At 48.0% G+C, this 16,237-nt stretch overlaps 1 protein-coding gene across 1 annotated transcript; it reads right to left on the reverse strand.

Annotated features, from left to right (window-relative positions):
- Window positions 1-69: 69 nt before the first annotated feature.
- On the reverse strand, window positions 70-9,940 carry ANKRD53 (ankyrin repeat domain 53). Its single transcript, XM_082426130.1, has 5 exons — window positions 5,457-9,940; window positions 4,921-5,120; window positions 3,477-3,698; window positions 2,972-3,092; window positions 70-1,352 (listed from the first exon to the last, which is right to left on the reverse strand). Exons 1-5 carry the CDS (start codon window positions 6,135-6,137, stop codon window positions 633-635), a joined length of 1,944 nt encoding a protein of 647 aa, XP_082282256.1. The 5' UTR covers window positions 6,138-9,940; the 3' UTR covers window positions 70-632.
- Between the last annotated feature and the right edge of the window lie 6,297 nt (window positions 9,941-16,237).

Here is a 16,237-nt window from a genome sequence, read left to right on the forward strand (position 1 = left end):
GGGGACCCAGGATAGCTTCCTGAAGAAAGTACACGTGCTTTCAGTCTCAAACTGAAGCCATACGTCCTCCCTCCCTTCTCCAGAAAGGCTGCCTGTGCCTCCCTGTACTGCAGAAACCCCAGTGGCAGCTGGGAATGAAGGATGGCAGCCCATGGTGGCAGGGAAGCCAATGGCAGGGTGACACATTAGCTCTCTTCCTCCCTGTTCGGGATCTGCAGATGCAGAGTGAGGCTTAGAACCTGCAGCAGGAAGGACTTAATGTGAACAAGAGGCAGAATTTCCCAGTGGTCCCTCATCCTGGAATCCTTGTCCCTGGTGAGCTGTTGGGTGTGAGGAGGGGAAATGGGGACAGCAAGGTGTCACTTTTACAATGGTAGGGCCCAGGATAGAGAAGGATCCCCACTCTGAGCCTTGGGCTACTGCCCTAACTTGGATCTCCTGGGGGGTCCAAGAGATTCCTTTGTGGAGAGAAGGGAGACCTGGGAGCTGGGTTTTGTCGGGGAAGGGGCTCCGATCCTTGAGCTTGGGGGTGGGCAGCCTGTGGGCACTCCCCCTTCCTCCCCATCCATACAGAATCACCACACCTCAGCCTTCACTGGGCAGCCTCCAGTCGGGAGGCTACCAAAATAAGTTTAAGTGTGGGGTGGTTTGGGGGAGGGCGGAGTGGGGAGCCCTTGATGGGCTCGCACAGCTGCCAGGAAGCCTTCGTCAAATGTCTCTCGCAGGTTCATGCTCAGAGTGTCGGTCCAGAAGGTGCCATCACCCAGGCGCCGCTTCCGGGGCACCTCTCTCATGGTGACAGAACAGAAGCCCTGGGGCACCTTCATCCTGCATGGCTGCACTGACGGGTACAGCTCGCGGATTATCACCTCTAAAGGCAGCCGGGGCACAGGCGCCACCTGGTTGCCGGCCACCGTGCGCAGGAGCGCACCACCGTGCCCGTCGGACCTCACCTCGAGGAAGCAGCGGAAGTCGTGCTCCGGCCTGGGGTCGGGATGCGTGCCCAGGCGGATGCCCTGCGGGTAGCCGATCTGGGCGGTGGGGGACCTGACAGGGTTGTTGCTGAGATTCCACACCTTGGGCCGCCTGACCATGGGCTGCTTGCAGGTGGGTATAGGCATCACGGAGGGCTGACTGGGCTGCAGCGTCTGTCGCAGGCGCGCCTCTCGGGAGGGGTAGACGCTCTTGGGAGGCCACAGTGCCCCGTGCTTGGGGGTCTTGGAGAGCACAGTGGCCTGGGGTGGAGGACGGGGCTCTCCCTGAGTGTTGCGGATCAGGGATTGGCCTTGGGGCAGCAGCTTGCGATGGAGCCACTTCTTGAAGTCAGCTTCTCTCAGAATTTGCTGCTCTTTCTGCAATATCAGAAGGCACAAGATAGTTCTGGAGGGCTACTCCCCCTGTGCTTCTGTGGGAGGAGGCCCTGTGGCTGCAGCCCTGGAAACCTCAGGTTTCTGACTGAGTAGATACCTTCTTGCCTCCGGGGAGCCCGGAGTCTGATGAGAGAAACCCCTGCCTGTGGGAGCCCTTGTTCTGATGGGGAGATAGCCACTGCCTGGAGGGGGCCCCTGGGCTCATGGGACAGACAGAGCCTTTCCCATAGGAGAGACCTCCAATCTGATGGAGATACAGCCTCTGCCCTAGGTGAGGTCTCCAACTTGAGGGGGGAGACACAGTCCCTGCCCTATGGAAAAACTTGAGTCTTAATGGGGGAGACCAGCCTCCACCCCCACTGAAGGAGTTCCCAGTCTGATGGTGGAGACATGTCCTGCCCTAAGAGTCTCTGGGTTGATGGGGAAAAAGGCAAATGAGTGATGCAGACTTATCCTTGACCCTGGAAGGAGAAAGCAGAAAAGTTTGGAAGGCTAGGAACTGGATGGAGCTAATCTGGGCAGGCTTCTTGGAAGTGGTGGGCCTTGAGTGGTCAGTGTAGGGAGAGAGACAGTTTTGGCTGGCTCTCCAGGCTGGGTGGTGATGCTCTCTGTCCTTGCCTCCACTAGAGCTGAACCTTCAACTCGTTGTCACAGAACCGACCCCTTTCCCCCTCCCCGTCTCAGTGTCTCACTTCCCAGACTGTTGCTAAGCAGTCAGGTGGTTTGGAGATTGACCCAGCTTCAGATTTAGGCTCCGATTAGGCTAAGCCAATCATAATAATTCCATCAGCCTCGCCCCAGACCTAAGTCAGTCAACACATGGCTTTCTTTTAGCTCTAGGGATTGGAACAAGAATGGACACATGATCCAGTTGAGGCCAATAAGAGATAAGGGGAGATCTTCAAGGGGCTTCTGGGAAATCTTAGAGCCACAGGAACAGATGGGCTTTGCCTCCTCTGGATACATACATGACTATGAAGGCTGGGTGACACTGACAACAGAGGGTAGGACAGGGAAATTTGGTGAGGAATGCAGCTGGGACAGAGCTGGAGTACCGGATTTTGCCAGCCCTGAAGCCCTCCCAACTCCTGGATCCACTTAGGATTCCCAGCATCTTCTTTTGGGGTTTTCTGGTTCTTACATCCTATGTAGTTATACCTGCTTAAAATCCTTTATTCTCCTTTTCTGTCCCAGCTGAGGTCTGACATTGATCTGGGCCCCTGCCGGGTCTCTAGCTTGTCAGTCTCCAGCTCACATCTGATTCCCTGGCTGTACTGAATTTGCATTTCTTGACAAACTCCATGCTCTCATGTGCCCCTATGACTCTCCACAGGGCTCTCTGTTCCTTCTACCAGGTTAGTCCTTTCCTGATTCTTCATATGGCCAACTGCCGCCCACCTTTAAAGAGTCCCCTTGAGCATTATCCCTTCGGCACCCTCCTGGAGCCCTCCTCCTCAGAGGAGCGGGCGAGGGAGGCTCTTTCTGGGTGGGACCACTTCTAGCCACTCTTCTAACTAACTGCGCCTGTGGGTCCCTGCCTCCTCTGCTCACACGCCTGGACGGCCGGTGCCCCTGCCCGTCCTACTGGCCCTACCCCTTACCTGATACTCAGTCAGGTAGTCCTCCTCCGTGAGCGCCAGCCGCTTCTTGAGCCTCTTCAGTTTCCGCATCTCATGGGCAAAGTCCTTCTTGTCCTGTTGCCACATGGCATCCTTCAAGAACCTGGTGCCGAGGCGGGGGTGGGGGGTGTCATTCCCCAGTGACTGAGCTTCGCCCTGGGCAGGGAGGACTGGCTGCTGCTGAGGGCCTGGGTGGGAGTGGGCAGAGCTGAGCTGCCAGAGGTGAGATGAGCGAGATGACCCATCCGCACTGCCCGAGGCCCCGCTGGCTGAAGCGTCTGCGGGATCACCACCCTCCTGCTGATGAGCTGTGGCCTCACGGCAGAGCTAAGCCCCAGGGGTGAGGCCCTGTGGACAGCCCTGGGAAGAGCATCTTGGGGAGAGGCCCGCTCTGCAGACTCACCCCCAGACCCTCCTCTTACATGCTCAGCTCTGGGTGAGGGCCCTGGGGAAGGGTGACAGGCAGGGGTGGTTCTCACAGCCTCACCGGGCACAGATGCGGTGGTTCCATATTTTGCAGTAGTCGATGGGCTTGCAGCCCATGGCATCTTGGGCATGAACATTGGCACCTTTCTGCACCAGGACCTTCACACAGCTCAGCAGGCCCTCGCGGGCTGCCAGGTGCAGGGGTGTGGAGCCGTTGCATGTCTGACTGTGGAGGGCCCCGCCGTGGGGAGGAGGGCAGAAAGGAAGGACCAAGGGCATCTGCCTGTCAGGTGAGCCAACCAGCTTCCAGGCTGCTCTGCCACCCGTCCACTGGGTGACCCTGGCATGTCCCTTCTCCTCTCTGTACCTCAGTTTCTTCAACTGTAGAAGGAGGGTTTGGACTAAGTGAACAGCAGAAGTCTGATTATGGGGTATGTGACCGTGAGGAAATGCCAGAAGGAGAGCTGGTTGGCTGGAGCTCAGAGACCACTAACCTCATCTCTCCTTAAACCACTCAGCCCTCCTGCCCCTTCCCCACACCTAACCATGGCCCACAAGGCCTGCGTGGCCGGGGCCCTGCTTCCTCCCCAACTTTGTCCTCTGACCTTGCCCCACTCTCTCCCAGCATGGCCTTTACACCTCTGCCTGGAACACTTTTCCTTGGCTTTGCTAGGCTGGCTCACCTCTCCATTCTCTCCTTAGAGGTAACTGCTCTTCCCAAATAGATCTCCTCCCTGCCCGCCTTACTCACCACCCCACCACCCTGTTTATACCCTTCATAACCACTTACCACATTCTGTCATTTTGTTCATTTATTAGTTTGCTAATTGGCTGTCTGCTCCTGCACTAGTATATCAGCTTTACGAGGGCAGGGACCATTGCTGTATGTTCACCATTGTATTCCTCAACTCTGGCCCAGCACTTAGCACATTACATGCTGGATAAGTGTTTTGAATGAATGCAGTCTCCTATACGCCATCCATGCACTTTCCATGCATTCTCAACTATCACAATAGTCTCACGTGATAGGCACTGTCATCCCCCCAAATTTCAGTGGAAGACACTGAGGCAGTAGTTCCCAAACTCTGCTGCAAATGAGAAATAGCTGGGGACCTTTTGAGCCTTCCAGAGTCCAGGCCACACCTCAGACCAATTAAATGACAACCTTTGGATTGGAACACAGGCATTGGTATTTTTGAAGCTCCCCAGGTGATTCCAGTGTACAGACAGGTTTGGGACCCAGAGCACTGAGGCTTAGGGTTGAGTGACTTGCCTGAGGTTTTTCTGTCTGGTAGCAGGCAGCAAAGCTGGGACACGAACTAGGTCTGTCCTCTCCCCAAATCTCTTAACCACGACACCATGTGGGCTCTCTGACTGTTCATGTGGGAACCAATCCTTGTCACCCCACAGCCCCTCTGCCTGTCCTGCTTGGATCTGCCTGCCTGGAAGTGGGGTTCTTATCTGCCCAGCCTCCAAGCCACTCTCCCCTCATAGGCTGGACTCACGTGTTGAGGGCCGCCCCTTGCTTAATCAGATAGTGAATGCAGGGGAGGGCCATGGTCTTGTTGTCACTGTGGATGACAAGGTGTAGAGGTGTCTGGCCATCGTTGGTGGGCAGGTCCGCGGGAAACTTGTACTCCTCTACCAAGACCTGTAGGCATGCAAGCCTGCCGCTCTGGGCTGCAAAGTGGATGGCAGTGAAACCCTGTCGGGGCCAGAGGAGGCAGGAAGAGGCTGAGCAGGACTGGCACCCCAGGGCCCACAGCCTAACCCAGAGAGCAACTTCTTGGGGTTACCCTCCCCCTCTTCTCTGTGCCCCCGGGGAATCGCACGTACCCCTTTCCCACTCCCGTATCGCTCACCCTTCCCCGCTCCCCCAAATGGCCTTCCAGACGGTCGGAAGGTGAATTAGGACCATCTCCCCAGAAAAGGACATTTCCGGATGCTCCACTGTCACTCTTCGCCAGGTAACTACTACGTACGGAGCTCTCTGTGGGGTGGAGACGATTTCTGTCCCCGCCCCTGAGCTCCGAGGCCTTACCTTGTCATCGGCCGGGATTTCCCCACGGTGCCGATTTAGACAGAACCGCAACCATTCCAGGTTGCCCAGCGAGGCCGCGAACAGCTCGTGGTAGTGCCCGATCGCCCTCTGGTCCCACACCTCGGCTAGACTCACGGAGCTAGAGCAGGCGCGGGGAGGAAGGCGGGAGTGAGCCGGGCAGCGGCGGCCTTTGGGGCCCGCGCGGGCCAGGCCCCCACGTGCACGAAGGCCTTTCTGGAGCCCGGGCCAGGGCGCGCTGCGCGGCATGGCAATGGGGACGCGACCGTCGTCGAGGGCCCCGGGCACCTTGCAGGAGGCGAGCCTGACCCGGCCGACCCCCGCCGCCCCACGGCCGGCCGCTCCGGGAGGCCCGAGCGGTTTCCCGCGCCCCGACGCCCGCACACCCGCTCCCAGGCCCACCTGGGCCGCCGGGCCGCCGGGCCGCCGAGTCGCCGCAGCTGGCCGACACCTTCTCCGCCAGCCGCATGGGGACGACCCCTGAGAGGCGCTGCCGCCCGCGGGGTGCCGCCCGCCCGCCGAGGTTCCAGCTCGCGTTCCGGGGGGCGGGCGGGCGCTCTCGGGCGAGGGTCGCGGTGTCGGCCCCGCTCGTCCCCTCGGCCCCGGCGCCGCCCAGTCTGCCCACCCCACCCCCGCGGCCCAGTCGTCCTGGAGACTCGACATCGCACACACCCCACACTGAAAGACACGTAGCTTTTGTTTATGATTATAAAATTGGTTAAGTGCTGATTGTAAAAAACAGAAAGGACAATGAGGATATTAAAAATCAATCCCACCACCCACAGAAATCACGGTCTATTACTCTATGTGTATGCATATTGTATACGTTTTTGTGCCTCTTTTCATTCAGCGCTAAATTATGAGCTAGCTTCCATTGTCAGTCCACTTACTAAACGTGTATTATGACGCAACCAGAGCCCAACATCGTGATGGATGCGCTGTCAATTTCACATGTGCTGCAGAAAACTAAATGGCTCATTTCTGGTTGTCTTCTTAGGATGGATTCCTGGGAGTAGAATTACTAAGTGAAAGGGAATGAACATTTTTTAGCTGTTGATATATGTTTCCAAACTGCCCTCCAGCAAGGTTTTCTATTCCCTTACACTTCCACCTGAAGTAAAACAGGTACACTGTAAATCAGCCACGTGACTTTGGTCAAGTAGCCAAACAATAAATGTTGCTTGAATCAGTGTTGAGTGTTACTGAACCATCCACATTCTCACCCCTTCTCAGGGGAAACAGACCGCAAACTTATCAGAGGGCTACTGAGGCCCCAGGGTCGACTCTAGGCTTATCTGGCCACACCACCTGCTTCTAACGACCTTCTTCCCTCTGCACCGGACTTCCCAGTGTTTCCCCTGGGAAGGTCTATGATGGAGGGAGGAGGGTCTATTATGACCACAGTGACCTGCAAGGAGAGACAAAAATGCAGATTCTCCAACCAGAAGGACCTGTCCCCCTTTCCAGGGAAACCTCCTTTTGTAGCCCAGTTGCCTTCCAATCCCAGTGGTCAGAAGGAGTCAGCACCTCTCCTGAGCACCTTGAAAACCAGCAACTCCTACTGGATATTTGCCCCAGGTGGGGCCTTAGCAACTGGCTTCCAAGTAAGATAAAGTGACAGTGCTTTGCAGGGACGGATTTTGAGGATTTCCTGGAAGCTGAGGGATTCTTTGGGCTGTTGCTCTTGGAATATGAGGGTCCAAACAATGGCAGCAAGACCTTATGGCTGTGTTGGGGTCGGAGGGTGTATCTCAGGACCTCTTCAAGTAAACGCTCTCTATCTTCACCTGGGGTATCTTGCGGTCTCTATAGCGGTGGTTGCAACCCTGGCTGTACATTGGAATCACCTGGTGGGGGCGGGACTATCAGTGCAGGGGACTTGTGCCTAGCGATTCAAATTACAAGTTGACCCTCGAACAACGAGGATTTGAACTGTGCAACGGGGGTTCATTCATACACACATATTTTTCAATAGTAAATGCTACATGGTCCCTGGTTGGTTGAATCTGCGGATAAGGAGGAACCGCGTTTATGCAAGGCCAACTCAACGTTATGTGAGGATTGACCCCCACGTTGTTCAAGGGTCAACTAATTGATCTGGTTTAGAGCCTGAGCAGTTGGTGTTTTGTAAATTTCTCTAGGTGACTGTCACATGCTGCCAGGGTTGAGAAGGACTTTGAGGCATTCCTGCCTCCGTCCTCCTCCTGAGGAGGCCAGAGGCTGCAGGTGATCCTGAGGAAAGAAGGTCACAGAGTGAGGCAGGGGCAGATGGGAGGAGAGGATGGCTTTCACCCTAAAGACCCCTTGGCCAGAGCTAGAGCCATGCAGCTGGGCAGACAGTGCCTGATGGAACAACAGAAGACAGACCACGGGGAGGGCAGATGGCAGAAAATGCCCAGAGGGGGTGGATTTCCTCTCTGGAAAGGGATGGTAAGGGTATATCTCCTGAACAACTGGTTTGACAGCCTCCAGGCAAGGGTGATGGAAGGCGGAGGGAAGAGGCAAACCCGGAGAGAAACCGAGGCAGGACCTCAGAGCCTGCTGTCTCCACATCCTGGTCCCATGCCCAAGGCCCGCTCCTCATTGCTCCCTAAGCCACTCCAAGATCCTTTTGAAGCTTAAGCTATTTTGGATTGTTTCTATCACTTTTAACTGAAGCCTGACTAGTAAAATCTTCCTGAGGTTAAATTCTCCATAGGAACAAATAATTGGGACCAGTGGGGTGGTCCCTGGAAGATGCTATGTGGGCCAGGGCACTGTGGAACCCCAGAGGACATTGGGACCAGTTCCTAAGGGGTGGGTGTGCTTTGAACGCCAGGACTGGTTGGTTTGAGCGGGGGCACACTCACTTGGGCCAGGGCAGGAGGAGGCTGGCACTTTCACTGTGGCCCGGCCGGTGCTAGCACATTGTCTGAGGATGGTAGTAGGACAGGGGATCTTGGCTGCAAGCAGTTGAAGTCCTCGAGTGATGGGTCTGGTTTCTGGCTGTGGTGGTAATGGCATAGAAAACAGGGCTGATTGACTTTGAGGTATCCAGCTGTAGTTGTGGGAGGGAGGAATAATGCTACCTTGATGGGGTAAACACTCCCATCTGCGGTAGAAAGGAAGCTTGAAAGACAGGCCCTAAGAGGTAGGAGAGGGAATGCCTGCCTCTTGAGACCAGATTTGGAGAAAGACAGGAATCTGGGTGCCTATCACACTGTGAGCGTGGAGATCGAGTCTGTTCAGGACAGGAACCCCAGAGAGCAAGTCATATCTCTTAACCAGATTTCCAAGTTGTGTGCCCACTTTCTTATCTGTTCTCCCTAGTACTCTCAATGAAGGTGTCAAATCGGAATGAATCCTTTGCTTCAGCCTCAGAGCAATTCCAAAGGATCCTCAGAACCATAGCTGGGCTGGTGTTTTCACCCCACCACCAAGTGTCTCAGAGATTGGAGGTTATCATGAAGCTTTCAGTAACAGGGAGATGATTTAATCAGGCTAGCACCTGAGTATCATGCTTAATTCTAACCATCCCAGAAGGGATCTAAAATGTAATTCTAATGCCTCTTGAACTGCTGAGAGCTAGAGTGAGTTTGTCTCAAATCCCTATGCCCAGCGTCCACTTCTGGAATGGTAACATGAGGCGCTCTGTTGACCCACTGTCCTACCATAACTGGTAAAGATTATTTTACAGACCAATTGTAAAAGTCTCTGGAAATTTTCCTAAGGGCATACAGCAAATGAAGAAACTTATTCAAGAAAATCTACTAAATCTCAGCAAGAACAGTGAGAGTCTGTGGCACTTAAGCTACAACCTTCTCCCTTCCTTCCTCTCTCCCCATCTCAGAGCAATGACTGAAGCTCTGATCCAGGTGAGTGTGGCCAAGAAAATGGGGCTCCTTTTCCCCTCAGCTCCCAGTCAAGAGATATGGTATCTCACTGAGAGGAGCAGGCCGCCAGCATCTCACCAATGCCTCCTTTCTCTGCTCCAAGTTGTAGAGGCTAAATTCCTGGTGAGTGTAGCCAAAAGATTGGGGCTCTCTTCCTTCACCCAGCCCTCACCAATAGGGCAGAGGCTTCATTTCAGGCATGGCAGTCTGAGAATACTGATCACCCTTTTCCCAGCTTACATGCTCATGGGGCAGGGGTTCTGTGTTGGGAGAGGCTTACTGGCAACCTAAATGTCCATCGACAGGATCAGAGGCTACCACCAGTGCCCAGAACCCTGCTCACAAAGCTGGATGTCATTCTGAGAGATATAAGCCACTGTCCTTGCCCTAAGCTCCTCAACAGAGACTCAGAGATTATGCCCAGTCAATTCATAAAAACTAAGAGCTCTGAAGCTCTTCCCTAAATCACTGACTTTAGGGAATTCCTTGGCAGTCCAGTGGTTAGGGCTCCATGCTTCCACTGCAGAGGGCACATGTTCGATCCCTGCTCTGGGAACTAAGATCCCACAAGCCACAAACCCACACACACACACACACACACACACACACACACACACACACACACACAAATCACTGACTTTATTTGGAACAGAGCATGGGGACATTCAAACTTAAGAGTGCTCTGAAAACAATGGAGATTTTGGTGGTAAGCAATTAAAAACAACAAACTGTAGGCCAGCTAGTTTACCAGAGAGAACCAGGGAAAAAGAAAGCTTAGAAGAGCCCTCCTGGGGTCAGAACAAACCTCAAAGAATGGCTTTAAAAACTACCTTCACAAAGGGACCCAATTTAATTGAATTGGACCCTAGAGCAATTTATGCCCTAGGGCATTGTTGACAATAGAGCAATAAGCTGACAATTAGTGGAGCCTAAAAGTTGGGTATGATACCAGCAGAGACAGCCAGTTTAATAGAGTACTCAGGGAAAGAGACAGTCTGAGAGAGTCCTGCTAAAACTACTGCCATCCCAGAGTTACCTGCATACATCCAGGGCTGCATCCTCTTAGCAGTCATTTCAGAGGCTTCACATTGAGGGGGAAAAATACTTCACTAAAATATTCCATCCAAGTCACTAAATGAATAAACAAGAAAACAACAACAAACAAACCTTGGAGAAGGGGGTGGGAAAATCAGTATCCACAGTTGCTACAATATATTACTTAAAAAGTCCAGTTCTCAACAAAAAATTATGGGACATACAAAGAAACAGAAAAAATATGACCCATAAGCAGGGGAAAAAAAAAAGCATACAACAGAAATTGTCTCTGAAAGGGCACAGATATCAGACTTAACAAACCAAGATTTCAAAGCAGTTATTATAAGTATTTTCAAAGAACTAAAGGAAACCATACTAAAAAGAATTAAAAGAAAGTATGACAGTGTCTCATCAAATAAGGAATATCAATAGAGAAAAATTATTTTTTTTAAAAAGAACCAAATGAAAATTCTGAAATTGAAAAATACAATAACTGAAAAGTTTACTAGGAATTCTCAAGAGTAGATTTGAACTTGCAGAAAAAAGAATCAGCAAACCTGAAGATAAGTGGATAGAGATTATGCAATTCAAAGAAAAGAGCTTTTAAAAAAAGAGTGAAAAAAAATGAGCAGATCCTCAAAAAAAAAAAAAAAAACATATGGGACATCATTAGGCACACCAACATACACATAGTGGGAGTACCAGGATGAGAAGTGAGAGAAAGGAGCAGAAAAAAATACTTGAAGAAGTAATGGTTGAAAAAGAGTAATCTACACATTTAAGAAGCTCAACAAACTTAAAGTACAAAAACACAAAGAGATTCACACCTGGGCAATCATACTAAAAATGCTGAAGACAAGGAGAAAATTTTGAAAACAACAAGAGAAAAGTGATTCACCACATACAAGGGGATCCAAAAAAGATAAGCAATTGACTTCCCATCAGAAACAATAAGGTCATAAGGCAATGAGATGACATATGCAAATGCTGAAAGAGAAAAACTGTCAACCAAGAATCTTATATCCAGCAAAACTATCTTTAAAAAATGAGGATGCGGGCTTCCCTGGTGGTGCAGTGATTGAGAGTCTGCCTGCCAATGCAGGGGACACGGGTTCGAGCCCTGGTCTGGGAAGATCCCACATGCCGCAGAACGGTTGGGCCCGTGAGCCACAATTACTGAGCCTGCGCATCTGGAGCCTGTGCTCCGCAACAAGAGAGGCCACGATAGTGAGAGGCCCGTGCACCATGATGAAGAGTGGCCCCCGCTTGCCACAACTAGAGAAAGCCCTCGCACAGAAACGAAGACCCAACACAGCCATAAATAAATAAATAAATTAATTAATTAATTAATTAAAAAAAATGAGGATGAAATAAAAACATTACCTACACCCCCCAAAAACAGAAAACGAAAACTGAAAATTTTTTGCTAGCAGCCCTGCCTCACAAGAATTACTAACTGAGATTCTTCAGTCTACTAGCAAGTGACCCCATGCCATAATTTGGATCCTTGTAAAACAAAAACAAAGCAAACAAAAAACCCAAAGAGCACTGGTAAAGGTAGTTATGTACTTATAAAAAACAATATAAATGTGTATTTCTTCTCCTTTTTCTCTTAACTGATTTTAAAAGAAATTGTATAAAACAATATACATATAATTGTATTGTTGGGCCTATAACATATAGAAACATATTTCACAATAACAACACAAAGGAGGTAGATGGGAGCAAAGCTGTATGGAGTAAGAAAATAAGTAAGATTTTAAATATTTATTTATTTATTTATTTTATTTTGGCTGCGCCAGGTCTTCGTTGCGGCATGCGGGATCTTTTTTAGTTGCGGCATGCAGACTTCTTAGTTGCAGCATGCGAACTCTTAGTTGCGCATGCATGCGGGGTCTAGTTCCCCAACAAGGGATCAAACCCGGGCCTGCTGCATTGGGAGTGCGAAGTCTTACCCACTGGACCACCAGGGAAGTCCCAGAAAGTACGATTTTAACTTGAATCCACAGGAACAAATGAAGAGAACCAGAAATTGTAAATTAGAAAATTGGTATAACAAAATCTATAAACATATACTGTTCTCAGCTTCTTTAAAGGATGTAAAATTACATAAAGCAATAGTAACAATGCATATGTAATATATACAGATTGTAATATGTATAATAATATTACAAAAAAGTGGAAGAGAAAATAGAGATATACAGGACATATAGGATATTCAGTATCTCCTTGGAATTAAGTTAATGTAAGTCTAAAATAGATTCTGCTAAGGTGAGATTGTATATGGTAAGCCCTAGAGGAAACACTAAGAAAATAAATAAAAAACAAGAGTTTAACTCATCATTAACAGAATTAAAACGTTACACTACAAAAGATTCACTTAATGTAAAAGAAAGCATTAAAGGAAGAATAGGGGAACAATAACAACAAAAAAGACACATATAGAAAATAAAAAGTAAAATGGCAGATGTACATCCTACCGTATCAGAAATAATAGTCAATGTGAATGGATTTAACAATCCAATCAAAAGACAGAAATGGTCAAGCTGAATAAAAATCAAGATCTGACTATATGCTGTCTACAGGAAATACACTTTGGGTTCAAAGATACAAATAGGTTGAAAGTAAAAGGATAAAAGGAAAGAAAAAGTTATATTTTGCAAACAGCAACCATAAGAAAGCTGGAGTGGTTATACTAGTATCAGACAAAATAGACCTTAACACAAAAAACTGTTACTAGAGCTAAAGAGGGACAATTCGTAATGATAACAGGATTAATCCATCAGAAAGATATAGCAATAATACAGATATGCAATTAACAACACAGCCCCCAAAATATGAAGCAACAACTGACAGAATTGAAAGAAGAAATATACAACTTAACAATAATAGTTGGAAACTTCAACACCCCACTTTCAACAATGGATAGAACAGGGAGACAGTACAACAAGGAAATAGGAGACTTGACAAAACTATAAATAAATGACTTAACAGACATCTATAGCACTCTCCACCCAAAAATAGCAGAATACACATTCTTCTCAAGTGTACATGGAACATTCTGCAAAATAGACAACATATTAGACCATAAAAAAAGCCTCAATAAACTTAAATAAATGCAAATTATACAATTGTGTGTTCTCTGACCACACTGGAATGAAATTAGAAATCAATAACAGAAAGAAACTTGGGAAATTCACAAATCTGTGAAAATTAAGAAACACACTTCCAAATAACAAATGAGTCAGAGAGTAAATCACAAGGGAAATTACTTTGAGATGAATAAAAACAAAAGCACAGCATACCAAAACTTATTGGATGAGCTAAAGCAGTGCTAAGCAGACTATTTATAACTGTCAATACCTATGTTAAAAAAGAAGAAAGATCGCAAATGAATAATCTAAAATTCCACCTTAACAATGTAAAAAGAAGAGCGAAGTAACCCAAAGCAAGTAGAAGGAAAGAAAAATTGGAGTAGAAATTAATGAAATAGAGAATAGAAAACAATAGATAAAATCAACAAAACTAAAAGATGATTCTTTGAAAAGATCAACAAGACTGGCAAATCTTTAGCTAGACTGACCAAGAGGAAAAGAAGAAATAAATTACTAAAACAGGAATTAAAGAGGGGACATTACTACAGACCTAACAGAAACAAAAAGGATTACAAGGGAATACTATGATCAATCATTTTCCAACAATTTATATAGCTTAGATGAAATGGACAAATTCTTCTTTTTAAAAAAATTTGTTTTAATTAAAAAAATTTTTTTTGGCCGCACTGTGCAGCTTGTGGGATCTTAGTTCCCCGACCAGGGATTGAATCCAGGCCTTGGCAGTGAGAGCACGGAGTCCTCATCACTGGACCCCCAGGGAATTCCCTGAAGTGGACAAATTCTTAGGACAAAAAGTACCAAAGTGGACTCAGTACGAAATACAAAATATGAATAGAAATATAACAAGTAAAGAGATTGTTAGTAATAATAAACTTTAAAAAACCTACCCACAAAGAAAATCCCAGGTTTAGACATTTGATGAATCTACCAAACACTTAAAGAAGAATTATTACCAATTACTTACAAACTCTTCCAAAAGTAAAAAATAAAAGATCAAACAATTTCAACTCATTCTGTGAGGCTAGTATTATCCTTATACCAAAATCAGACCAAACATCACAAGAAAAAAAAAAAATCCTACAGGCCAATAGCTCTTGTGAATAAAAAATGCAAAAATTCTCAACAAAACACTACCAAACAGAATCTAGTAACATATAAAAAAGATGGGGGCTTCCCTGGTGGCGCAGTGGTTGAGAATCTGCCTGCCAATGCAGGGGACGCGGGTTCGAGCCCTGGTCTGGGAAGATCCCACATGCCGCGGAGCGGCTGGGCCCGTGAGCCACAACTACTGAGCCTGCGTGTCTGGAGTCTGTGCTCCGCAACAAGAGAGGCCGCGATAGTGAGAGGCCCGCGCACCGCGATGAAGAGTGGCCCCCACTTGCCACAACTAGAGAAAGCCCTTGCACAGAAACGAAGACCCAACACAGCCATAAATAAATAAATAAAAACAAATACTTTAAAAAAAAAAAAAAAAAAAAAAGATGGTACACCATGACAAAGTGGAATTTATCCCAGGAATGCAATATTGGCTTAACATCTGAAAATCAATTAATGTAATATACCATATCAATAGAATAAAAGACAAAACCCATGATCATCTCAACAGACACAGAAAGAGTGTTTAAGAAAATTCCACACCTATTCTAGATAAAGCACTCAACAAACTTGGAATAGAAAGAAATTTCTCAACTTGATGAAGAGTATCTGTGTAAAATCCACAGCTAACATCATACTTAATAGTGAAAGATTGATTTCTCTTTAAGATCAGGAACAAAACAATGATGTCCACTCTTGCCACTTCTCTTCAACATTGTATTGAAGGTTATAGCCAGGGAAATGAGGCAAGGAAATGAAATAAAAGGCATCCACATTCAAAAGAAAGAAGTAGAACTATCTCTACAGATGATACGATCTTGTATATTGAAAATCTTAAGGAACCTGGTACTGGCAAAAGGATAGACATACAGATCCATGGGATAGATCTGGAATCCAGGGGAAAAAAAACCCTCACATTAATGGTCAATCGAGTTTTTTTTTAATTAATTAATTTTATTTTTTTATTTTTGGCTGTGTTAGGTCTTCGTTGCTGCGCGCGGGCTTTTCTCTGCGAAAGGGGGCTACTCTTCGTTGCCGTGTGCGGGCTTCTCATTGTGGTGGCTTCTCTTGTTGCAGAGCATGGGCTCTAGGCGCACGGGCTTCAGTAGTTGTGGCACACGGGCTTAGTAGTTGTGGCTCGCGGGCTCTAGAGCGCGGGCTCTAGAGCGCATGCTCAGTAGTTGTGGCGCATGGGCTTAGTTGCTCCGTGGCATGTGGGATCTTCCTGGACCAGGGATCGAACCCGTGTCCCCTGCACTGGCAGGCAGATTCTTTTTTTTTTTTTTTAAACATCTTTATTGAAGTATAATTGCTTTACAATGGTGTGTTAGTTTCTGCTTTATAACAGAGTGAATCAGTTATACATATACATATGTTCCCATATCTCTTCCCTCTTGCATCTCCCTCCCTCCCACCCTCTCCATCCCACCCCTCTAGGTGCTCACAAAACACTGAGCTGATCTCCCTGTGCTATGCGGCTGCTTCCCACTAGCTATCTATTTTACATTTGGTAGTGTATATATGTCCATGACACTCTCTCACCCTGTCACATCTCACCCCTCCCCCTCCCCATATCCTCAAGTCCATTCTCTAGTAGGTCTGTGTCTTTATTCCCGTCTTGCCACTAGGTTCTTCATGGCCTTTT

The sequence above is a fragment of the Balaenoptera physalus genome (assembly GCF_965194825.1).
Source record: "Balaenoptera physalus genome assembly, chromosome: 15".
Lineage (NCBI taxonomy): Eukaryota > Metazoa > Chordata > Mammalia > Artiodactyla > Balaenopteridae > Balaenoptera > Balaenoptera physalus.

Coding starts and splice junctions, on each gene's coding strand:
- ANKRD53 (XM_082426130.1), bottom strand. CDS start 6,137: ATGTCGAGTCTCCAGGACGACTGGGCCGCGGGGGTGGGGTGGGCAGAC. Junction 3,699..4,920: donor CAAGGGGCGGCCCTCAACAC/GTGAGTCCAGCC, acceptor CTCACCTGACAG/GCAGATGCCCTTGGTCCTTC. Junction 1,353..2,971: donor ACTACCTGACTGAGTATCAG/GTAAGGGGTAGG, acceptor CTGATATTGCAG/AAAGAGCAGCAAATTCTGAG.